General features: G+C 45.6%; 1 protein-coding gene across 2 annotated transcripts in view; it reads right to left on the bottom strand.

The window, feature by feature from the left end:
• CFAP57 (cilia and flagella associated protein 57) overlaps positions 1-26,627 on the bottom strand; it is a 50,335-nt gene that overhangs the window by 8,673 nt on the left and 15,035 nt on the right. For both annotated transcript variants that reach the window (XM_068239423.1, XM_068239424.1), the window contains exons 10-17: positions 24,022-24,234; positions 20,290-20,463; positions 14,462-14,623; positions 10,681-10,836; positions 10,491-10,584; positions 9,559-9,749; positions 636-809; positions 158-316 (exon numbers count right to left, since the gene is read on the bottom strand). In XM_068239423.1, coding sequence (XP_068095524.1) covers positions 158-316; positions 636-809; positions 9,559-9,749; positions 10,491-10,584; positions 10,681-10,836; positions 14,462-14,623; positions 20,290-20,463; positions 24,022-24,234 — 1,323 coding nt within the window. The remainder of the gene's footprint in view (positions 1-157; positions 317-635; positions 810-9,558; positions 9,750-10,490; positions 10,585-10,680; positions 10,837-14,461; positions 14,624-20,289; positions 20,464-24,021; positions 24,235-26,627) is intronic.

The raw sequence follows: 26,627 nt of genomic DNA, 5'->3' as shown, positions 1-26,627 counted from the left end.
ATCAACATAAAGGGGGCGTGAGAAGTTGTGGCATCTGCTGAAGGTTTAAATGATGCATGAAATGTCACTTTACCATCAGTACAGTATTAAAAGAGTACCACATTAATTTAACGTACAGCCCTGTTTTATCAAGAGATTGCCAGCGCCCATCTCTCACCTTGTCCTGTATGGTCTCATCTCTCTCCTGGATCTCTCTCTTCAAGCCCTGGATGTCCTTCTCCAGAGACTTAATGACACCCTGCAGCTTCAGCTGCTCCAGCTTCAACTTCTCTATGTCTGCACTGCGTTCCTCGATGTCCTTCTGCAGGCTGCTGAACTATACGGGAGACACATCTACAGGTAAGACCGGCGGCCGTCTACATTAGATGTAACGAGACTGACAGGTACAGCAGCAGAGGCGGTCCACACACTTATTATTCCAAAGCAACACATGGTGATGGAAGAGGATGAGAGAAGCAAAGAAGGGAGGAAAGTACTGAGGAAATGAAGTAAAGAAGAGAAGATGGAAAGGAAGGAAGAAATGCAGCTTGTGGTACAGCAGAAGATAAGAGGTAATGATACAGAGTGAGGTGAGTATCAGGGTTCCGTGTCTCACATTCTTCCACATTAGACAGGAAACATTTGTGTTCAGTCACCTTCTTCCTCATGATGCCGCTCTCCCCCTTCAGACGCAGTGCGGTCTCTCTCTCCTCCCGCAGGCGACGCTCGTACTTTATCTTCAAATCCTGAATCTCTCTGTCACCATCTTCCTCAATTTGCTTCTTTGTCTCCTCAAACTCTCTAAACTGCTGCCGGGACTCATCCTGGGACTGAGACACATGAGGCATTCATTTGAGGTCCACACCAAAGAAAAGGTATGATGACAGTTTGGGACATACTGCTGTAACATATACAGTATATGAATGAGTGTGAATGCATGAAGATGTATGAAAAGCCAATCATGGATGAGACTTGAGCACTAACACTATAAGCTTGTGGCCATTCCATATACAATACAGATGGCTGTGCATTTTACACTAAGGCCCTGTTCACACTAGGTCCACTACTGGACCGCTTCCCAGAGTAGTCAGCAGGCAACAAATGACATGCACAATGGACCCTGTTACGATTCATGTTATATCATCTCCTGCCTGCTGGTAGTGGTATTGAGTTGGACTGCCTTGCACTTCCACTATCCACCAGCAGGTGGCTTATTATTGCATATAAGGACTTGCAGTTCTCTGTCTGGCCTGCAGAGGCCTCTAATGTAACTCTAATCACTTACCACCAGCTTCTTCCTGTTACATGGACTATATAAGACTGCCTCTTCCTCCAAACAATTGCTAGAACTTTGTTGATCATAAGTCTGAGTCTCTGGTCACCACTGATTACCTGTTTCCTTATAGCCTGTACCTTGTTCTGTGATCTGATTACCTGTTGCTGAACCCTTGCTTGTCCTGACTTTGCTTCTGTTCATTCCTCTGTGCCTTGCTTGTATTTTATTTACTGTAGCGGACTCTGATATTCCGTCTTGACCTGCCTTTGCCTGCCCCCTGTGATACCACACCATTGTATATAGTTGCTTGTACATATTTGTATATATTTCCTGCGCGCTGTTTGTAAATAGATAGATAGTCAGGGTTTTGGTTGTATGTGTGCACGCTGTTTTGTTTGGTTTGCGGGAGATTCACTGTATATATGGTTTGCATATGGTTGCATTGTATTTGCATGATTTCGTTCATAATAATCCCCTTTTTGCACATTCCTGTTTCAGTGTCAGTGTTTCTGCAAACTGTGGTCATTCCTTGCAATACCTGCTTGCTCCGTAACAGACCCATAGCGTGAAGCTGTAAATTTCGGGCGCCTATGTTAAATTAACCAATCACCATCTACATCCATACATTTGGGCACTGAAGGCACCCAAGTAAAATAGCTGGGGTGGAGTTTTGCTACTGCTTAGCGCAGGGATGGCAGAAGTGGGGTGATTTTGAATAGCTATATAGCCACTCGCAGGAAGTGGCTTACTGGGAGTGGCTATCGGTATTGGTATAATAACCAATATTCTACTATCAGAGATAATAGAATATCAATAAAATTACCATTATTCAACTATCGGTAGTACCTGCCGCCATTTTTCCTCCGCCCCTATTGTATGCATGCCCCATGGTTTCCTATATGACTGTCTCTACAGTGCTCTGATTTGTCTATTGTGTTTCTACACTGCACAGACCTGACCTGCACAATATTTGTGGACAGAGAATGCGTCGTCATACGTCCCATAGAATGGCATGCATTTGTTCTTGAGTGCCGTGGGCACTGCCTACACTGACCAGACATCCCGTTTTACCTGGGACACATCCCAGGTTCAGGGTCCCCTGTCCCAGGCTGCAATGTGTCCCAGGTTATGTCCCATGTTTGGCCGCTGGGTGTCCTAGGCGTGAGACTCTGTGGCCGCATAAGGAAATGTTTGCCTCATTTACTGTTTGCGGAGTCGGCGTAATCATTTTCAGCTGCATTTTATGTGTCAGAGATAGCGGTAGTTGCATTTCATTTGTCGGAGGTAACGGTTATTGCAATTCATGTGACAGAGGTAATCTAATCCCACCATAGTCATAGTCTAATGTCCTATGATATTATTATGTATTTATAAAGCACTAACATCTTCTGCAGCACTTTACAGAGAATGTAGTCATGTCCTTAGCAGAGCTCACAATCTAATCCCAGCCATAGTCAAAGTCTAATGTCCTGCCATATCATTATTATGTATTTATGTAGCACTTGCATCTTCTACAGCACTTAAGAGAGTACATAGTCATGTCATGGACTGACATCCATGATGTAAATCTCCCATTTCACCACATCATTGTGGGAACACTGCTTTCTTGTGTGTTCGGGGCACAATGCCTAATTACCTTTGGGGTTACATTGCCTATCTGTGTTTTGGAAGGAAACTCTGGCCGACTGCCTCAGAGTTACATTACAGTTCGCTCCGCTCACACCATGTCATGGACACGCCCATTTTTTCACTGTGGTCATGGACATGCCCATTTGTTGGCGCAGCACGCTTCGAGTGCCGCACTAGCACCTCTCTCCCTCCCAGGTTGAGCCAAGAAAAATCTAGTCACTGTAGCACTGCCACGGACCTGCAGAGTGGTACATTGTATTCCTGCCCCTGCAGCAATTGTGTAACAAGCCTGTATGAGACAGTGCTGCACTACAAACCAAACTGTGTATAATAATGCATTCTTAAAAAGCATAAAATAAGGCACTTCTGCGTAAGGTATGAGTAGGGCCATCATATAACACAGTGTATGTATTGTCTGCAGGGCCGGATTTACCATAATACACTGTAGGCATGTGCCTACAGGCGCCTGATGATGGAAAGACGGCTCCCTCCCATAGCGCTTCCCTCCCTCCTTCCCTATGCAGAGTCCTGAGCGGATCATAAATGAGAGGCTACACACCCAGCTCTCGGCATTCCACTGACAAGATCTCCCTTCAGTCAGGGGCACCTCTATCTACTTAATGCCAAGAGACACCTGACCTGTAGTTACCTATAACGGGCAGGGGAAGTAAGAAAGAGGTGACAGCTGAGCCAGCCACAGTGTCGAACTGGGGAGCTGGAAAAGCTAAGGAAATCCACTTGCTTTCCAAGCAGCAGTAATCAGGTGGATTTCCTCAGTTTTTCCACCTCCCAGTTTTTTTTGGTAATTGGCTGCACTTGCAGGAGGAGGAGGACCCTACAAAGCCTCTGGGCCCCCCTGCGATGGCAGGGGTCGCAGGGGTGATTGTTACTCCCATGTACAGGGCCCATATGCACTTAACTTTATCTCTCGCGTTTTCTCCTAGGTGACATTTTCAGACCTTGTAAATAAAATGCAAGCAAGCAAATACTCAAACTATTTTGGCAAAGCTTTTTCACCTACTTTTTGGTACTTTTTCAATTGCAAAGTGGTCAAAAGTTATTTTAAAAAGGAGTTGAACAATTATCTCCTAGAAAAAAACTCAGGAGCAAAAGTGAATTGCATATGGGTCCAGGTCACTTCTAGGTATATAGGGGGGGTATAAAATGTCAAGGGTGGCTTTGCTGAGATAAAGGCAGGGCTCACTCTTGCGCTCTTTGCATGCTATGCAGAACACACTCGCACAGACCGCACCCCAATCTCTGTTTAACAAGGCAACTCTCACGCATGCGGGGGGGGGGGGGGGGGTGTCTCAGCCGCACTGACTGCCCTCACAGTGCTGCGCCCGGGGACGTATGCCCCTCCTTGGCCCCCCCCCCCCGTAGTTACGCCTCTGACTCAAAGTGATAGCGGTTCACATTGTCTGTGGTTTCATGCTCAGGGGCATATCAATAGACCCTGCAAGGGATGCAGCCACTGGGGGCCCTGTCCTGAGAGACTGACAGCTAAGGCCAAAGAGAGAAAATGCTTTCTGCTCTCTGCACAATTGTTCTAATGGCTGCATCTGCTCAGCCACTGATAAGGAATCATACAAAGTTTTGCAGACAATCTCTATTCAGTGTTCAGCAGGGTCTTGTGTACCGCTTTTTTCTACCCCCAGCCTTTTTACCCATCCACAAGTGCTGTGTCTTGTAGTGATGCTTGAGAAGTCTGGGCACTAAGAGAGAAAGCTTTCTATTCTCTGCAGGTTTGAGGTTTGGCGGGAAAGGGCCCCATCCAAAGTTCCACAGGGGGGGCAGTAATTTCTAAGTATGCCCCTGTTCATGCTCACACTGAAAGCTTGCAGACAGGCATGCATTGTGTGTAAAACATATGGCACACAAAAAGCAGTAAGCTTACACAGAACATAGAAACGCAGAGAGTGTGAACCAGAGCAGGATCATCCACAAGGAAACCTAGGCAACTGCCTACCACTTTCTCTGACCACTCTCCCACCTCAACATACCAAAAAGAATATAGGAGGGAGTGAAGGCTAGTATCTTGCCTTGGGCCCCGTTTCATCTTAATCCTTTTCTGGTGTGAACTGGAAATTGAATAGCATAGGTTTACTTCAAGAGTGAGTTACCACTTACCAGCACTACAGCAAAATAAATGTAAAGAGGACAAGTGTGATCACTGCCTTAGGTAGACAGAAAGGCTTTCTCACGCAATACTGACCACCAAACTGTATAGAGGCTTTGATTTCCTCCACCTGATACCTACTCCACCCCTTCCTGTCGCTTATAGACTAATGAAAGCAGCTCAGCTGATGATAACAGCATTACTGTGGACTGTGAACAATATGAAGAAATAGGGCAGAGTGACAGATAAGATGGGACTGGGGCTGTCGACATGCACCGCAAATGAGATGAAATATAACAAAGTGACCTGTGGCCATCTTGTGGCAAGTGTATTAGATTAAAAGACCCAGAATATTTATATGTGTTTACTAGAATATTATTTTAAATCAATTACGTATAAAAACTTGTAAAAAAAAAAAAATATGTAGATTTTGAATGACTCATAGCCCGGACATGAGACATGGCTCCACACTGACTGAGAGGGAAAGGAGTGAGCGGACAGGACAAGGTTGTTGAGGATCTATGAACTGCTGCAGCAAGTATTTTATTTTGTTGTTATTTTGTAAAAAAATTATTTCACAAACCTGTTTTAATGCCTAATTTTTTAACTTGTTCAGATCTGAGTCTAATCCTACACAGTTTAGTAATGTTGTGAGCCCTCATTGACTGAATTTAGTGGCTTTGGGACAATTTTCCTGGTGGTAATATCTCCAGTACAGGGGTGCCTCCAGGCTTAGGGCTTGCTGGTGCTTTAGCACCCCAAGCTGCTTCTTAGCACTAGCAAAGCACCCCCCGCGTGTACGTGAGAGGTGGCTTGCTGGCCGGATGAAGTACCCCCGCTTCTCTCCCTCTCTCTGCAGAGTGCAAGCGGAAGACTCACAGGCTCCAACGTTCCAGCTATGACGTCATCTCTCCTTTGGCTATCTAAACAGGGGGAAGGGGGCAAACAGCCATTTTCTGCTGCGTCACGCTGCCTCAGGTACCTACCTGCCTAGCCACCTCACCACTGGACGCAGCACCTGCCTAGCACCCTCAGTAAACACAAATCCTGGAGCCGTAATAAGGTGACTGATGTGGGTGATGCTGGGGTGGCCCACAGTGAACTGTGAAATGTGGAATAAAACAAATGCAAATAATCAGAAACCATTGCAGGAAATTATATAATGGGCACCCAATGGATATCTCACAGAGATGGTGGCATGACGTAACAGCGAGTGGATATGAAGCACTATGAGGCACGGGGAGCAGCCACTGCCGCCGTAGTGTAGACGGTCCCAGTGGTGCGTAGCTATCAAGTGTGCCTTTTTCAGAGGGACAGTCTTTGGGAACCAAATGCCTCTGTCCCTCTTTCTTCCTCATTTATCCCTCTTTCAGGACTGTGGAAATGTGTTTAACTGACTCTAAACTTTATTCTCATCATTTAAATTGATATATTTCTTATTTTTAAATGTAAATTATAGAAATTAAAGCCAATATAAATGACCAGTGTGATTTGAATTATAAAACGATGTCTTTTGCTTATTCTTTGTGGCAGGCATGATTAGGGGTGTGGCAGAAGCATGATTAGAGATGTGGCAGGGGCGTGTCTTAAAGAGAACCCGAGGCGGTTCTCTACATAAAAAACATATATTTACGAAGCAAGACGTTTAGAATCAGGATGATACAATTTATTGGCTAACTTAAAAGAATAAGAATAAGTAAGGTTTCGGGTGTATAGCATTCGTCAGGCTTCAATTCCTGCTATACAGCCGAAAGCTTGCTTACTCTTATTGTTTTAAGTTAGCCAATAAATGGTATCATCCTCATTCTAAACTTCTTGCTTTTACTGATGGCTAGCACGGTACAATACCCTACTGTGACTTACGAAGAGCTTTCACCTTCAGACTACCACCACTGCCCGGTACCCTTTTTTAAGTTTGCACCCGCACTCATCTTCATACATGAGCACAGCCGTACGTCGCCTGTGGGAGTACCTGCGCAGTAAGCTGAAGCTAAACGAGCGGCTTTGGCTTTATGCGCAGGCGCGGCTATGATTGGGCAGGTGCAATACAGCTACGCTTCTGCATGACAGGAAGCATGGCCACATAACATATCCAAAAATCTCTTGTGGAATATGTTCCGGGGGTCCACGCGTGACATGGAATGCCTCTAGAGCAGGGCAGTTTCTAGGCTACATTGCACCCAGGGCGAGGGTGTAAAAGTGCACCCCCCCATGGATCCTTACTCTTTAGGGACAATCACACAGCCACAGGTCACAAGCAGATCTGCCGTGATTAGTCGCTCGTCCAGGAGGAAGCAGGGACCAGGAGAACACACAGGCGAAGAGAGCCCAGAAAGCTGACTCCTCCATGGGTGCCGCCCACTGACAGCTTGCAGCACCACTACAGGACATCAGGGGCTTGATTCACTAACCGGCACTAAGCCGGTTAGTGTGCCTTATCTGAGTTACTGTGCCTTATCTGAGTTAGTGTGCCTTATCTGAGGTTAGTGTGCCTTATCTGAGGTTAGTGTGCCTTATCTGAGTTAGTGTGCCTTATCTGAGGTTAGTGTGCCTTATCTGAGGTTAGTGTGCCTTATCTTAGTTAGTGTGCCTTATCTGAGGTTAGTGTGTCTTATCTGAGGTTAGTGTGCCTTATCTGAGGTAGGTGTGCCTTATCTGAGGTTAGTGTGCCTTATCTGAGGTTAGTGTGCCTTATCTGAGGTTAGTGTGCCTTATCTGAGGTTAGTGTGCCTTATCTGAACTTAGTGCCCCTTAAGTAGCTTTGTGCACACTAAAAGATGCACAAAGCTACATCACGCACTGCACGATAAAATCGCACCCGCTTTACTGTACATGATGCGACCTTAAGGGCGCATAGGATGCGACGTAAACGGCGCATCAGTGCACAGTTATCGTCGCATCCTATACAACCTTATGATCGCATCATATACAGTATAGCGGTTGCGACGTTATCATCACACCGCACGCAAAGATCGACACATTAAGATGTGCGCGCTTTGCGCAGTGCAGTGCGCGATGTAGCTTTGTGCATCTTTTAGTGTGCACAAAGCTACTTAAAGGACTTTCGAGGCGAAATTACTAAAAAAAGTAAATTACCTGCCTCATCTTTTAAGGCACGGAGGACGCCGTCCGCGCCCTCCGTGCCGATCCGCCGGGTCCCCCCGCTCATTAGTCCCCCGGGCCGGCTGCCGACCCCACGGCCCGGGTCGGGCTCTCCTGCCTCTCGCAACATGGCCGCTTCCTCTGGCCGCGGCTGTGCAGTCCGCCTGGCCGCGAGTGCGGCTGCGCAGCTCTAGGGCCAACCCCCCCTATCCACGCTATGTAGCGTGGATAGGGGGGGTTGGCCCTAGAGCTGCGCAGCTGCACTCGCGGCCAGGCGGACTGCGCAGCTCTAGGGCCAGAGGAAGCGGCCATGTTGCGAGAGGCAGGAGAGCCCGACCCGGGCCGTGGGGTCGGCAGCCGGCCCGGGGGACTAATGAGCGGGGGGACCCATGTTGCGAGAGGCAGGAGAGCCTGACCCGGGCCGTGGGGGCGGCAGCCGGCCCGGGGGGCTAATGAGCGGGGGGACCCGGCGGATCGGCACGGAGGGCGCGGACGGCGTCCTCCGTGCCTTAAAAGATGAGGCAGGTAATTTACTTTTTTTAGTAATTTCGCCTCGAAAGTCCTTTAAGCGGCACTAGGTTCAGATAAGGCACACTAACCTCAGATAAGGCACACTAACTCAGATAAGGCACACTAACCTCAGATAAGGCACACTAACTCATATAAGGTACACTAACCTCAGATAAGGCACACTAACCTCAGATAAGGTTAGCGCTGTAGTTTGTGCCCACTAAGTGATAAGGCACACTAACCGGCTTAGTGCTGGTTAGTGAATCAAGGCCCAGTTGTCTTCACGCGGTTGTGACGTGATGATAACTTGATGTTGGACGCAGGCAGCCAGGAGGAGTCAAGGAAGGTGATTGCGCTGGTGTTCTTCTTTCTTCTTCCATTCAGCTGCACCACGTGTCAATGGCCCACTACCGCCTAGCAGTTATGTCCTTCTACCTGCGCCCCCCTTCTTCTACTTGCTGGTCTGTGCCCAGGGGGGTCGCCCCGCCCACACTGCCCAAGAAACAGCCCTGCTCTAGTGGTAAATATCCCATTTTTTATTATATAATCTCGGGCACACTTTAAAGGTGTCCCTCTTTCCTATCTCAAAAAGTTGGGAGGTATGGAGACGTGAGGGGCCCCAACTATGGTTACTCTTGTATAGGTTGGGGGAGCCATAGTGGCTACACTGGTATATAACCCCTGGCACATGGTCTCCTGGGTCATAGGGGTTGCAACAGAGAGGAGGGAAATGGGGTGTGTACGTAGGGGAATCCCATCAAAGTTTTGCTTTGGGGGACCCTTGATTTGAAGTTATACCCCAATATAAAGTAATTCATATAAAGTATATGCTCAACTGTGATAAACAAAAAGTAAATCTGTTCTTTGAGCCCTACAGGTCTTGGATGTGGCATGATTGAGGTGTTCTAAAGTCAAACTTATAAGCTATCTATAAGGAGCTTACCTGCTGCAGCTGGGACACCTTCTCGTTCAGTTTAGCCTCGTAGTACTCGGTCAGCTCCTCTAGAGCCTGGCTCTTACTGTCCTCCAGCTCATGCAGCTGACGCTCATCCTCCTCCTGCATCCGCTGGGACTTCAGCTGCAGCTCCTGGTACTTCTCGTATTCCAGCAGCAGCTTCTGGTTATTGGCAGTCTCTTGAGTGGTCACAGAAAAAGAGCAGAGTGCAGTAACTCACAACAACCAATCAGCTATCACCTTTGAATGGAGCTCCAGGCAAAACTATTTTTTTAGCCTTAAATATCATCAAAAGTGAGCACCTCTGGCAGGTTTTAACTGTGAGCTGTAAGCTCTTTTTGGATATTTGCTCACCTCCTTTGGTGTCGCCAATAACAGTAATGCTGAGCAAACATGGGTCAATATGGTCAGCAAATTGGTAATACGCTTGATATGAAATAGGGCTAGAAAGGCCACAAAGATCCAGGCCTCTGCTAACAAAAGCTGGATGTGGAAGAGGAGCTGCTGAATATAGAAGCTAAAAATGGAAAAAGAATGAAGCAGGCCATCTTGGTTTGGAAGGTGCTGTAATTCAGAAACTGGCAGTAGCCAAACCCTAAATTACAAGCAGAGAGGGTAGAATTGTTCCCCTAGATTACCTTGCATAGGGAGAGCTGTCTCCTGGCTTTTTTTCCCCGTGCCCAACTGATTAGTGGCAAGCTAATACATACTCAAAAAAATGGCAGCAAATGGAGGGGGGGAGCCAAAGTCCTTGTCTAAAAGCCGGGACAGCTGCAGATTTTAAAGTGGGCTCCTGACAAGAAAGTATGAAAGTAAGGTTTAAGAAAAGCTTTTAAAAAGTCTCAGAGGCATGTCCGGTTTAGTAACTGAAGATCCAAGTAGGCTTTACAGAAATTTCACTTAATTGAATAGGAACATACCCAGATCCTGCATCTCCTGGGCTTGTTTCTCTATTAGTTTGGCCATTTCCTCCTGATGCTTCAGTTCCTGTCTCTCTGCATCGGCCTTTAGCATCTGGTGGAAGTAGATGGACAGTTACATCAATTGTCTATCCATGTCCACTCACAAGGTCAGGGGTACAAGGACATGAGCTGTACATGGATGTCACACCTGGTTTGTGGTCTTCAGCACCTCCATTTCCTGGATGAACTTCTCTGTCAGCTCTTTTAGCTTCTCATTATAATTCATGTCTTTAAGGCGGAGCTGATATTCATTCTCCATTTTCAGTTCCTCGACACGAGTCTTTAATTCCAACATGACTTGATTCTATGAAATCACAAGTGACGAACTTTGAAAACCAATAGATTATCTCTAACATACAAGGGAACCAACAGTCATTCTCACATACATTGAGGAAGAGAAATATGAGGCACAGAGCCTGAAGAACAGACATCCTGTTTACCTCATAAGAGACTGAAAACATGAATTAGAAATATGCAGATAACAAATGAGAACACAGGTAGGTCCATATTATCACCCTTTATATCTGTAAATGATTTCAACATTTTAACGGATGCCTGAACTGAGAGGGATATGGAGGTTGCCATATTTGTTTTCTTTTAAACAATACCAGTTGCCTGGCAGTCCTGCTGATCTCTTTGGAAACAACAGCATCTGAATCACACACCTGAAACAAGCATGTGGATAATTCAATCAGACTTCAGTCAGAAACACCTGATCTGCATGTTGGTTCAGCGTCTATGGCTAAAGATACTGGAGCCTGGAGGCAGAGGATCAGCAGGACAGATAGGCAATGTGCATTGTTTAAAGTGAACCTCCAGACTAAAAATCGACTCAGCAGCACTGAAAAGGCTTTGTGTTTCTTTAACAGTTTCACAGCATCAGAACTTTGTTTCTCTTATACAAGCCTCATTTTTAGATGCACAGAAGAAAACTGCCCGGGCATTTTTCCCCTGATGCTGTGCAAAGCATGATGGGATTTCTGATGTTGTTGCTCTCATTCTGCTGTTTTGGTGCAAAAAAAATTTTCTTACATTTTGAATTTGACATTTGAAGCCTAGTGTGTGCAGCTGGGAGGGGTGATCAGGACACAGGACAGTTGGAACTGTGTCTCCTGCTCCCTGTCACCTCCTTTCAACCAAAAAGATGGCTGCCCCCATGACAAAGATGGCAGCCCCCATGAATCAAAAACATTTGCCTGTTGTTTTAAAATAGGTAATATAATCTCTTACCCACCCTATCTATTCTAATTAACATAACTAATGTAACTTAATGACAGTATGTTTGTTTAGGCTGAAGTTCCGCTTTAAGAGGAAATAAATCAGTCAGTCTCCATATCCCTCTCATTTTAGGTGTCCTTTAAGCTCAGTTTTAACCTACCAGCTACCATTTATCCTAACAGCTACCATTTACCAAACTGAGGTTTTACAACTGCTTGATAATCCTGGTGTTCAAATTCAGGTTTATTCATTCGTAAACACAAATATTGCTGTACACCGCACTTCAGCAGCAAAGCTAGTGGAGAGGGTGACGGGGTTGCGGTCTAGAGTGCTTTATGTGACTCTGTGGCTTTTATCCTTACAAGCCAGAAGGAGGAAGCATCTGAGTCATGTGAAGCACAATGTGGACCACACTCGTGACCCTCTACACTAGCTTTGGTGCTGAAGTGCAGCATACGGCTTCATTTGTGTTTCTGAATGAAGAACCCGGATTCAAACCCCAACACAACTGCTCAACACCTACTTTCTCTGACTAGCAAGCCCACTTCCTAATGAAGACTATGGTTTCTACTGTAATACTGGGATTCTGGGAAATCTATTGCACTTCCAACTTTGGGAGTAACATGGTCAAACCTGATTGACCTAACTAAAAGCTGAATCCTGCAAGCTGAATCCAGCGAGGAGAGGAATAAAGATCTAGTGTACTTGGAAGTATAGTTGCCTCATGAAAAATGGCCGTGATTCATAGAGCTGTGTGCAGTGAATGTAAAATGCTCGTTAAATCAGCGCATTCTGTATTTTATAATGGAAAAATACTGTATTGAATGAAGGAGGCACTCAAATGGCGTATAAACTTGCGTTTATCAAATCAGTAGCAAAACACGACCTGTTTCGGGGAAATCCCCTTCCTCAGGTGTCACCATTGTCTTCCATTGTGAAGTGGTGACTCACAGAGGGATTGTGCACCAGCAAACCAGGTGTCATACCTGGTGTAGGAGTCCAGCTCAGCAACCCCCTTGCTGTCATTCGGTATTTTAGACTTTGGTATGCTGATTCATAAAAATGTTTAGAGTTCGAAGTTCGGTAATATACTGCTTCAATAGACAAATCTCCGTGCAGTGAGGACATTACAATGCATCCCGATTTTAGATGTGCATGCTTTACTATACTGGTTTGTTATACTGCCTCTGCTCGTCTCTGAATCTGTCTGTTAGTCTCTCTTAACATTTTATTTAATTGCCACAGCTTAAAGGGGAATTGAAGTAAGAGGTATACGGAGGCTGCCATATTTATTTCCTTTTAATCAATACCAGTTGCCTGGCAGCCCTGCTGGTCTATTTCTCTGCAGTAGTATCTGAATAACACCAGAAACAAGCATGCAGCTAGTCTTGTCAGATCTGACTTTAAAGTCTGAAACACCTGATCTGCTGCATGCTTGTTCAGGGGCTATGGCTAATAGTATTAGAGGCAGAGGATCAGCAGGGCTGCCAGGCAACTGATATTGCTTTAAAGGAAATAAAAATGGCAGCCTCCATATACCTCTCTCTTCAGTTCCCCTTTAAATGAACTTCTAGGAGATGTTACATATGCCCTGCTTTGAAGATAAGTAGCAAGTATAAGGAAAGCATCTAACAGGAATGGAAGATGTTAAACACTGCCGAAGGGCTGCAAGGGAAACTTTATTTGTTCCTTTCTCTCTGCTCACTATGGCCTAGTGCACACCAGAGCGGTTCGGCTGCGGTTTGCGATCCGCTTGCGGGTGCGGATCCGCTTGGGTAATGTATTTCAATGGGCTGGTGCACACCAGAGCGGGAGGCGTTTTGCAGAAACGCATACTCCCGGGCTGCTGCAGATTTTGGATTGCGGAGGCGTTTCTGCCTCAATGTTAAGTATAGGAAAACCGCAAACCGCTCTGAAAAACGGCACTTCAGAGCGGTTTGCCAGGCGTTTTTTGTTACAGTAGCTGTTCAGTAACAGCTTTACTGTAACAATACATGAAATCTACTACACCAAAAACGCTTCCCAAATCCGCAAAATGCTAGCTGAAACGCTACAGAAAAAGAAGAAAAAGCGTTTCAAAATCTGCTAGCATTTTGCGGATCTGCTAACGGTTTTTGGTGTGCACCAGGCCTATTTGGGTGGTAGAAACTTTTGTTCCACCCACTAAGCCTGCGCTTCCTATCAGAATCCCTCAGCAGGACCTGCAGCAGACAGGAGCTGTTTCTATTGGCTTTGCTCCTGTCAGTCACAGCTTATCCCCCTCTGCTTGCGGCTTTCACAGTGTTACCGCTCTCCTATCACTCTCCTATCGCCAGCCCAGAGCAGCCGGTAATGTTTCCGCTTGTTATTGCATGTTGTAACTTATATGAATTGACATTTACTAATATTTACTGACATTTGTGGAGGTATTTCCCGCACAAGTTGGTAATTTACCTCACTGTTTGGTAACTTCAGCTTTTCATGCGGTAACAGCTTTTATGACTTGACACTTTCCTAAGTGCTCGGTAAAGTCAGCTGTTTTCAGCATTACCGCATGCGGTAATGCTTCATAATTCAAGGCCAATTTCTATTTATTTATCAACTTTACTGCTAACATTTGACTTGATACATTTTAGGTTTCGTCAGGCTTTATATTGCTACAATCAAAACCCAAAACTACTCCATATTTGGCCCAGTACTGCTCATCCTGATCATGTACTGCAGATTGTTACCTTTTCCTCTAGATCAGATTTGGTAATCAGGACCTCTTCTGCATAACTAGTCTCTTTATCCCTCTTGGGTCCCCGGCCCTCCTTGTCAGATATCTTCCACATCATTAGGCAGCCATCCTCAGAGATAGACAGAAGATACTGATCGTCGTAGGTCACCAACAGCTGTAAAGAGAGACTGTGGGGTCAATACCTAAAGGGGCCCATACACCTAACGATTTTCCCGCCGATATACAGCAGATTCGATCACTGTGATCGAATCTGCTGTGAAATTGTTGCGCAAACGCTGACAGAACGATTGATCTCCGTCCGAAATCAATCGTTCCCATCGATTCCCGTCGATCCCTACGTGCGGAAGATTTTGGTCGATCGCCGGTGTGTCGGGAGTGCGTCGATAGCGGCATTCGAATGCCCGACGACCGATGCTAGCGGCAATACATTACCTGATCCAGCCGGCGCGTGTCCCACTATGTCCCCGTGGCTTCTTCTCCGCGCTGGGTTCTGGACCGGTTGCAGCTTCAGTGAACTTCCTGTCCCGGCAGGAAGTTTAAACCGTAGAGCGCCCTCTACTGTTTAAGCTTCCCCGAACACGCAGTTCTTCAATGAAGCTGCAGCCGGTCCGGAACCCAGCGCGGAGAAGAAGCCGCGGGAACAGAGGAGGACTTGCGCTGGCCGGAGCAGGTAATGTATGCTTAGGGGCAGCAGCTTCACAGATTGTGATCGGTTTCATGCTGAAATCGATTCATAATCTGTTTGCAGTAAAGGCAGCCATACAATCCCTCTCTGATCTGATTCGATCAGAAAGGGACCTATCTTTTGGTCGAATCTGATGGCAAATCAACCAGTGTATGGCTACCTTTAGTGTAAAGAATTTAAGCATCCAAGAGAATATCTGCCACATCCTGTTCTGACAAGCAGCAGTGAAATCACTCCAGAGGGGACAGAAAAAACAACAACAAATTAATTATTATATTGTAGTTGGTCTTTCAGAAAGAGAGTCTGCTCTCTGTCACATGCTGTTTTCACTGTGGTGGACAGCCATTTCTGGAATCAGGAAATTTGTGTCTGCGACTAATGGACTTTTTGGACGCCCCATAGATGCAAATGCAAAATATCGGCTATTGGGTGCCAAAGAAGAAATTTGGGAGATAAATAGCAGGCCCCGTGCCCGTCCAAGCAATATTTTTAGTTTTCAAAATTAGTGTTTTGAAAAATTTTGATTTGAAATGCATTTTGAAAATTATCATTTTGTAAATTATTATTTAAAAAAAAAGATTTAAATCATTTTTAAATCTGTTTTGACAATTATCATTTCGTAAATTATTGCTTTAAAATGTATTGTATTAGAAATGTATCACTTTTTGCATTTACGTTATTTGCAGAGTAGAAAGGGGGTTTTAGGATTAGGCGTCAGGATGGGGGTTTTAGGGTTAGGAGACAGAAGAATGGTCTTAGGGTTAGGCACTCCAGGGGGGTCTTAGGGTTAGGCACCATTGGGGGGGGAAATATTTAGGGTTAGGCTTTGGTAGAGGGAGGGATCTGTGTGAGAGTATGGTCAGGTTTAGTTGTAGTAAAATATCTATATATATAATAGACTAAGTGCCTCAACCTTCAAACAAGAAGAAGTACTTTGCATGAGAAAATGTATGCGTGCTCAAACACCAAGTTTAAGGCCTCTTTTCCACGGACTGTTGAGCTGTGTGCTCAGCAAGCAGTTACCAGGCAGCAGTGAGCAGATACCAGGCAGCAACAAGCAGTTACCAGGCAGCAGCAAGCAGTTATCAGTCAGCAGTGAGCAGATACCAGGCAGCAGCAAGCAGTTACCAGGCAGCAGCAAGCAGTTACCAGGCAGCAGCAAGCAGTTACCAGGCAGCAGTGAGCAGTTACCAGGCAGCAGTGAGCAGATACCAGGCAGCAACAAGCAGTTACCAGGCAGCAACAAGCAGTTACCAGGCAGCAACAAGCAGTTACCAGGCAGCAGTGAGCAGATACCAGGCAGCAGCAAGCAGTTACCAGGCAGCAGCAAGCAGTTACCAGGCAGCAGCAAGCAGTTACCAGGCAGCAGCAAGCAGTTACCAGGCAGCAGCGAGCAGTTACCAGGCAGCAGCGAGCAGTTACCAGGCAGCAGCGAGCAGTTACCAGGCAGCAGTGAGCAGTTACCAGGCAGCAGTGAGCAGTTGTGAGAGTTTGAGAGCCATTTCACTGCCTATTCACAGTCCATGGAAAAGAGGCCTTACCCTAGCAAGTCTGACATTGCAAATCTGGCCTAATTGGCTATTCATGAGGCAATGCTCATGCAAATGCATGCACAAACCAATACCACAAAGCAGTCACCCTGCTACATGCTACATTAGCACTATCCGGCTTAGTGCACACCAGAGCAGTTCGGCAGCGTTTTGCGATCCACTTGCGGCTGCGGATACGCTTGGGTAATGTATTTCAATGGGCTGGTGCACACCAGAGCGGGAGGCGTTTTGCTGAAACGCATACTCCCGAGGTGAGGCATTTTTTGGATTGCGGAGGCGTTTCTGCCTCCAATGTAAAGTATAGGAAAAACGCAAACCGCTCTGAAAAACGGCAGTTCAGAGCGGTTTTGCAGGCGTTTTTGTTACAGAAGCTGTTCAGTAACAGCTTTACTGTAACAATATATGAAATCTACTACACCAAAAACGCTTTACAAAACTGCAAAATGCTAGGTGAAATGCTACAGAAAAATAAGAAAAAGCATTTCAAAATCTGCTAGCATTTTGCGGATCTGCTAGCAGTTTTTGGTGTGCTCCAGGCCTCCAGGAGCGCCACGGGGAGGATTCCCAATGCCCCCTTTTTATACAACTGGGGGGACCGCAGGGTCCCAGGCTCTCTCACTGCCTGGAAACCACAGCGGCACCCCGGAGGGGGAGGCTGGATGGCGTGGACAACCCCCCCCAAGTGTGGCCAGCGCCGGGGAGAGCCGTCTGCACCCACCTCCCAATATTAAAAACAGGCACTTACCTTAACGTCCATTGCGTTCTGCTACATGCGCATTAATTTGGGGGCACCACATGAGAAAGGAGAGAAGCATGGGTCACCCCGAGCTTTAGAGCTCAGGGCTAGCTCACATACAGCACTCCAGAGGGGGGGGCGGGGGGGGGGACAGGCGCACTCACTCCAGGGTTCACACCACCGGAGCAAGCCATCCACCACCTGCCTCCAAAGGATACAAACTGCACAAAATGCTTTCCATGAGAAAATTAATGCGCATGTAGCAGAACCCAATGGACGTTAAGGTAAGTGGCTGTTTTTAATATTAGGAGGTGGGTGCGGACGGCTCTCCCCAGCGCTGGCCACGCTTGTGGGGGGGGGGGGGGGGCGGCTGCGCCACCCAGCCTCCCACTCCGGGGTGCCGCTGTGGTTCCCAGGCAGCGAGAGAGCACTTTGCAGTATTGGTTTTTTGACCCTGCATAGTTTGGCATGCGAAAGCAAATGCATATTTGCATGAGCATTGCCTCATGAATAGCCAATTAGGCCGGATTTGCAAAGCCAGACTTGCTAGGGTTAAACTTGGTGTTTGAGCACGCATACATTTTCTCATGGAAAGCCTACTTCTTCTTGCTTCAAGGTTGAGGCACGTACTCTATTAGATAGATAGATGCGGCGTATGCTACGACGCGGGTTGGCTAGTTGGTAATATTTACCAATGTCTTACTATGCTCATTACGACTGTAAATATATTTTCATTTGCATTGTTGTAGACAATATTTAGAAATTTCAGCTTCACACCACGCTCTTTTTAATCATTATTTTAACATATTTATTATTCTACTAGGCACCTTAGCCCATTAATAACGGGCTAGGGCCATCACCTCCGCCACCTATCAGCATGCATGCGCGCGCCCCCGCCGCACGTGCGTGCGTGCCCGGCCCCCTGCCTGTCCTGCTCCTGTCCAACGGCTGTCCCTACGGCACATGCGCAGTAGCATGCAGGGACACACGCATGGACATGGACGCAGAGACACAGGGGTTTTATTAGGTAGGATCTCAGATAAAGATGAAGAAACCAAAAAAATTGTTATAGACAATATCTTAAAGAGAACCCGAGGTGGCTTGTAAGAATCCTATTAGCACACAGAGGCTGGGTCTGCATATAATGCCCAGCCTCTGTTGCTATACTGTCTCCCTCCAGGCCCCCACCTGCACTCTGCTGTCACCCATAAATCAAACTGCCGTGCTAGCGACACACAGCGTGTAGCTAGCAAGCTGTTTACATCCACACTGTCACTCTCCGCCGCCTCCTCTATATCGCCGATCCCCGCCTGCGTCCCTTCCCTCGCCGCTCCCCCGCCTCCTTTATATCACCTCTCCCCGCCAGTGTCCCTCTGGCGGGGAGAGGCGATATAAAGGAGGCGGGGGAGCGGCGAGAGTGACAGTTTACAAGTAAACAGCTTGCTAGCGACACGCTGCATGTCGCTAGCACGGCGGTTTGATCTATGGGGGCCAGTAGAGCGCAGGGGGGGGGGGGGGGGCTGGGGAGACAGTATAGCAACAGAGGCTGGGCATTATATGCAGACCCAGCCTCTGTGTGCTAATAGGATTCTTAGAACCCACCTCGGGTTCTCTTTAAAATTTTGGCTATGCCCCACACACTTTTTTCCTGGTGCCCTTATTTGATGTATGTGTCATTTCTACCTTCCCATTCCTTATAATAATACAAATTAACAGTTCAAGTTCAGGAACAGTTTTCATGTGCATTTTACAGACCTTTTTTTTATCATTAATCACCCATAAATATTTTTGTAAAAAAAAAAGAAACATGAAAGCTTCTGCAAGACAAAAAAGGAAACTACAAAGACCCTCAATGACTGACAGCTGCTTGCTCATCCAGTCAGCCTGAAATACTCTTTGGAGTTGATTCACTAAGCTGCGCTGCTACAGCAGTGAGTGGTAATTATCTCCAGCGCACGTTATGCTGCCATAGCGTGTGCTGCTAAATTACGCTATGCTACAATAGTTTAACGAGCATCATTACACTTAATGAGTGCTCAACTGAACCCGCCCGCAGCCCAGCGGGTCCATTGGCATCAAAGGACGAGATGCCTGTACTGTGATTGGCTCTGTAGGCTGCCTGTCAGGTGAATTTAATTCTAAGGAGATAAACGGGAAAAAATTTTGAAAATCTGTACAAAGTGATTACTTTAAAAAAATATTTTGTACATTTAGGACCCCAAGACTCACTGGACAGTAATGTTATTGTAGCACACTTTTTGCCCCAATGTTTTGGGGAGGAGTTAAACACAGCATTCTGCCACGGGATATCGACGTTTTAGATGGGATGATAGTGTAGAAGGGGATTGTTAAATAAAGAGAGTCTCTTTAAATGACAATGCAGTAGTACACAGGCGCTAGAAGAGTAAAAACAATTACTTAAAAAAGTTTAAAATGAAGTGGGCAGTGGTGGACTTACCCCTTCAATGCAGACATGAAAAATTGCTGATTTCAACAACAAAAAGTTTATTTACATACTCCAGAAGGGTGCAACTCGTTTCGCGGGTATATTCCACTTCCTCAGGCAATACAAGGGAGCATATAACTTAAACAGTCCGTTTCAAAGCTTAGCTCCTCTGTTACTTTTTAAGTAATTGTTTTTACTCTTCTGGCGCCTCTGTACAACTGCATTGTCAGCTTGAAAATAGACCAATTGAATTTAACCTTAGCAGGATTTCATTGGTTTATTTTTAAGCTTAAAAAATTTTCATACAAAATTTAAATGCTGTTACATCAACTTAAAATTATTTGCATCTCATTGACCATCGCTAGCAGCATAGTGAATACACCCCTAAAACCTCTGCTCTTACCTTAGTGACTGCGCCTGCATGGGCCTGGTACTCATTATACTCCCTGTGTGGGGGGAGGGGGTATTTCATGGACCGCACGGTGCCGCTGGAGGTGCCAGTGAAAACCATTCTGCCGGAGTGAGAGATGGCGACAGCTGTGTACGTGACATCGAAGGACGGCACTTCCCGCACAATCTAATGCAAATACAAACAATAATGTGCAGTGAGATTTTAGAAGACTTTTAAAGCAGGCAGGGCACACAAATCAGAGAAGAGAGCTCTTCTGTGTTGCCTCTGTGCAGTCCAACATGGTACCATAAGTCAGTGAAACGGTACAGGCAGAAAAAATGCCATATTAACTAAGAAACATTTTTTTTTTGCTTTTTTTTCTTTCTAAATCTTCCATACATGGCTGAAAGTAGAAGTAAACAAAGCTCTTGCTATATGGAGGATTTTGGTTTCTAATTCCCCCAGATGGCAATACAAGGATACGCCATGGAGTACAACTCTGTCTCTCGACCCAGCTATTTCTGCCCCCTTCCTTTATCTATTCCTTTCTTTTCAAGGTTCTTGATTGCAGGGGCTATATGACATGCCTGCAATAATAGTTCCTTAATGCATAGCGTGGCTAAAACAGCCACTTCATCAGAAGGATCTGTGTGAATGATGCCACGCCATGCATTAAAGCGGATCCGAGATGAAAAACGAACTATAACAAGTAACTTGTCTATATATCTTATCTAAAGTTTAGATAGTTTACACAGCAAATCTAGCTGCAAACAGCTTTAATAGAATATGATTATTTCTTCCTGTGATACGACAGCAGCCATGTTGTTTGTAAACATTACACAGAGGCAGGCTTATCTGCATCTTGAGCAAAAAAAACCTAATCCCCTCTCCTCCTCCCTCCTCCCCTCTGCCTCTGAAATCTCTGACTAGTAATACCTCCCCCTCCTCCTGCCCAGACTGAGCTCCCATGAGCCCTTGCTACAGTGCCAAGGCTCTCTGAAAACCTGTGGGAGTTGCTTGTTTAGTTTATAGGGAATTAGAGTATTAAAACAAAAACAAAAAACAAAAAAGTATTTGGCTTGAGGAATGCCCTATAAACTATATGAAAGGAAAACAATTATGCAATGAGTAAAAGTTCATCTCGGATCCACTTTAAGTAAGGAACTATTATCGCATGGACTCCTCTCCAATCCTCATTTCCTCCTATGGGTTTGTACGGTCATACAGCAGGTAGTATCATATCCTAGTATTTGCATTGCCATTGCATTGGGGCTCATTCACTTGTATTCTTATTATATGAATATTGTTGTACTTTATTACTATTTATTTATTATTTAATAATTGATGGCTGATGCCTTCATCTAGCACTTTTGTGTACACTATATTAATTGTATGCTGTATGTTTACTGTATGACCCGGGTCATACTCCTGTATGGGCTATTGTAGCCCCTGCTGGAGAGGTTCTGTCCTTGCTTTATTTGGATTATCCTCTGAGGTTGAATGACATGGGCTGTCCAGTCCTTGTTAAATTTTAATTGTTTTTAAAGTCGAATGACACTTTTTTGGCTATCAATAAACTTTTGTTACTTTTTGAATATAATTGTATTGAATTGGTTCTTTGTTCTTTTGATCAAGGAATTATGACAGTGGTGCTCTTTACAGGGAAATTGCTTTTTTGACTTTTCACATTAAAAATGCATACTACCAATGTGGCTCCTTACTGAAAAAAATTCCCTTCTACGGGCTGGTTCAGACGGGCATCAGTGGAGCGTTTACCACCAGCGTTCGGGACTTGGTGTTAAACGCTCCCATTCAAGTGAATGGGAGCATTTGTTCCAGGCTTTTACTGGCGTTTACGTGAACGCAGCATTCGGGTCCCGATTGTCCCTGGCGTTCAAGGTAACCCTGGACGCTACATATACCGTCCTGGGGCAGTTAACCGCCATGGGTATTGTTCCCCCAGGGGGAGAAAAACGCTGACCGCATCCGAAAGCTACGTGAAGGCTACCGAAACCCCGAACGCGTAGCCGCCGCAACTCCGCCAAAGGCGACGCCACAGAAAGCCGGGCAGACGCCCGTGTGAACCAACGCTACCTCTACTTGTCTTACATTTAAATGCTTGTTACAGGCTTTTATTGCCCTACTTCCCTGGACTGCCATCCGCAAAAAGAGCAGGCAGATAAGGACTGCTTTAATTAGCAGTAGCAATGAGCGAACAAAAGCTTTCATCTGCAGGAGGTCGGGAGGTAGGACACTGTGCTTCAAACAATTTAGAGATGTCACACTAGATTACATTTACAATTTCCCCTGGATAAAAAAGGGCGGGGGGGATGGCAGCTCCTACAGCTATTAGAAACCAGGATAAACTGCAGAAAAAAAGCTGCTTGGATCCCTTTTGATTCCAGCCAAGCAGTGTCAGCAAGCAATTAACATGCTGTTCATAGGAATCCACATCAGATATCAAGAGCTAGTTTTATGTCTACGGATGTATAATGCTTGATGACTGTATTGATACATTAGATACAAATGTGTGTAGCCTCCGTATTGACCCCTCTTTTGCTCCTTTCTGTAACTTTCTTACTGGTTAACTTTAGTGTCTCTACTGGTTGTTGTATTGTTATATGTATAGTCAATAAAATCAATTAAAATGACTAATCAATAAAATGGCTAAGTAAATCATCCTGGGACAAACATGCAGCCAATCATCTTAAACTCACTCTGGTACAGCATGCTCTATCCTGTCCATCTATAATTTAATTAATTACCGTATATTCCGGCGTATAAGACGACTGGGTGTATAAGACGACCCCCCAACTTTTTCAGTTAAAATATAGAGTTTGTGATATACTCACCGTATAAGACTACCCCTCTTCCAACGTACACCAAATAAAAAAAAAAAATCATATACTGGTGCTGTACTGTATGTGGTACCCAGTATATAACATTATATAGTCAATTGACTGGTTGGATTGGTCAACTCTCCCTAAGTGGATTGGTCAGCTCTCCCTGTCTCCTTGTTGATCAGAGCGGTATGGAAGAATAGATTGCGCTGTGCACATAAAACACGCCTCTTTCACCCTTCTAGCCCACCCTTATATCCTATTTACCTCCCTCTCTGCCTCTCAGATCTCACACATATGCGCCTGTGCTGCTTCACTACAGTCCTCAGCAGCAAGATCTGAGAGACGGTAACAGGATAGGAAGTATCACCCAGCATCAATGACACCTGGCGTATAAGACGACCCCCAACTTTTCAGAAGATTTTCAAGGGTTAAAAAGTAGTCTTATACGCAAGAATATACAGTATATACTGTATGATCCCCAAGGCCGGATTTATACCTTTTCCGCCCCTAGGCCAAATAATTTGTGTCTTCTCTTCCATGTGCATTAGCGCCCCTCCCATTCCATGTGCAGCCCCTTTTTTCATGTATAACGTCCATATAGTGCAGCCCCTCTCTTTCATATACAGCTCGATTGGGTATCAGCTTCCCATTTGCAGTCTCCTCTTTCTTATGTAGCATCCCCTATTTTAAGTATAGGTGCCCCTTTAGGCTGCAACCGCTCAAGGCCCGGGCCTCTAAGGCCTTTTCAGAAATCCAGCCCTGATGATCCTTTATACTTACTTCTCAGTTGTATAAAGAAATGCATCAGCGTATCTACAGTATACTGTACGTAACCAATAAACGGTGATATTCTAAGTAAAAAAAAAAACACTGACCATGTGAGCAGACCTTAGGACCTTACCTGAGAATCAGAAATCTCCTTCAGTGTCTGGTCAGATCCAACAGCAAAGATGGTTTTGGAGTCGGGTAACAGGGCGACGCAGCTGTAGCTGCAGGATTTCAGCACACACTCCGATTCCCTCTTACCGGTCAGTGTGTTCCATTCATACACTGCTCCATCCAGTCCACAGGACACCAACTTACTGTCATCTGCACTCCAGGCCACAGAGCGTACCTGTCACCATAGATTGTGGAAATGAACAGAGGCGCCAAAAGACTAGCTAAAAGTAGTAGCTAAAACGTAAAAAAAACAAAAACGGGGGAGGCAGTGGTGGACTTACCTCCTCCAAGCAGACACAAAAACAGGTTGATATATCAACAAGCATATGTATTTATATATACACATCAAAGGGTCAAAGCAACACGTTACGCAGGTGTGACCCCGCTTCATCAGGCAATAGGGGATGGACTCCCTAGCGCCTCTCTGCTGTCACCATAGAGCAAGACATTATGATTCACCTTTCTCAGTGGCGTAGCTAAGGAGTTGTGGGCCCCGATGCAAGTTTTACAATGGGCCCCCCAAGCACTCTATACATAGCAATTGATATGGTGCACCAAAACCTGCCAATGGCAGCTACAATGTCTGAGGTGCAAGAAGGGGATGGGGAACACTTTGTTAATAATTACCATTATTCAAAGTATCTATAGAAGTGATTATTATGAGCACAGGACCAATAGAGAGCTAATACTGTAGTTGAAGGAGGGCCCTTCGGGGGCCCCTCTGGCCAAAGGGCCCTGATGCGGTCGCTACCTCTGCACCCCCTATTGCTACGCCCCTGACCTTTCTACTGTATTAAGACAAGACAAATAACATTTATATCGCGCTTTTCTCCTGGCAGACTCAAAGCAGCAGAACTACAGCTACTAGGATGGACGTTATAGGCAGTAGTAGTGTTAGGGTGTCCTGCCCAAGGTCTCCTGCTGAATATGTGCTGGCATACTGAACAGGAAGAGCCCAGGTCTCCTGTGTCAGAGCCAGAGGCAGAGCCCTTAAAGAGAAACTGTAACCAAGGATTGAACTTCATCCCAATCAGTAGCTGATACCCCCTTTCCCATGAGAAATCTTTCCCTTTTCTAAGACAGATCACCAGGGGGCCCTGTGTGGCTGATATTGTGGTGAAACCCCTCCCACTGTGTGATGTCAGCACCTAGGTACTGACATCACACTGTGGGAGCCTTGTTGCATTGTGGGAAATAACAGCTGTTTCCAACTGTGAGCTCAACTATGAGCTCATTTATCAAGCTATAACAGTCTCAAAGTGAATAAAGATACAATGGTTTAAATATCACACCATGTGATATTTAAACCATTGTATCTTTGTTCACTTTGGGACTGTCATAGCTTGATAAAGGAGCTCATACTACGCTCCGAAACGTCGCTGCATTATGATGACAGTCTTTAAATAAATTGTAAAAGAGCAATTGGATGGTGCCAGCGTCACTTCTTTAGTATGTAAATCAGGGAGAGGAAAGATTTTAAAATGGGCAAATATTGACTAAAGAATCTATAAATGATTATTTTAAAAATTAAGCAAATTTTTTTCATTACATTATTTTCACTGCCGTTCCTATGTAGACCTGGGACCCACTAGAAAGGGCAAAGCGCTATCGCTATTGCTAGTGAATTGTGGTAGCGCTTTGCAAGTGATTTGGGGATCGATTTCCCTGCTCCTATACAATACATTAGAATGCTGCATGTCCTGCGATTGCTATTTGCCTAATTGTAATCGCTTTAGTGGAATCTGTCCCATCCATTTACATTGGTAGAGCATTTGCAGCCCTTAACCAGTACACTATCCAGCCACCAGAGTAACTCCAGTCACGACATGAGACAGTACTGCTCGCTTTCAATGTAGCAAGGCCAAAATTAAATTCCCTATTATTACCGTAATTATTACCATTAGAATTTTTTTTCATTAGTTCTTCTAATTGTAGTTCATAGATGAGCACAAGAAAAGCCAGTTCTGCACATGCAATAATAGAGTGCTCAAAGCCCAGAAAAAGGAAATGTCTACCAAGAACTAGAAAAAGTAATCCCTAATGAAAGGCTGCACCACTATGTAAGTATTCAAGGTACAAACCTTTATTAAATGGAACAATCACTGGTACACTGATTACAAATGCAGTGGTGCAGCCTTTCATTATGAATTACATTTTCCAGTTCTTGGTAACTGTACTTCATAATTTAGTACCTGCATCCTATCCTGTCTGTGCTGTGAGATACTGATTCCTGTATAGACACTTTAAATGGAATAAGTTAAAGAAAAAACCATGTGTGTGCATTCAACTCTTAAAGAGGAACTGTAACGACAAAACGGCCCCTGGGGGGTACTCACCTCGGGTGGGGGAAGCCTCAGGATCCTAATGAGGCTTCCCACGCCGTCCTGCGTCCCTCGGGGGTCTCGCTGTAGCCCTCCGTGCAGCGGTGACGCAATATTTACCTTCCTGGCTCCTGCGCAGGCGCTCTGATGCCTCTCGGCGCCGAAGTAGGCGGAAATACCCGATCGCCGTCGGGTCTGCTCTACTGCGCAGGCGCAAGTTTCCGGCGCCTGCGCAGTAGAGCGGACC

The sequence above is a fragment of the Hyperolius riggenbachi genome, chromosome 6 (assembly GCF_040937935.1).
Source record: "Hyperolius riggenbachi isolate aHypRig1 chromosome 6, aHypRig1.pri, whole genome shotgun sequence".
Taxonomy (NCBI): domain Eukaryota; kingdom Metazoa; phylum Chordata; class Amphibia; order Anura; family Hyperoliidae; genus Hyperolius; species Hyperolius riggenbachi.
This window is presented reverse-complemented; position numbering and strand designations above follow the sequence as displayed.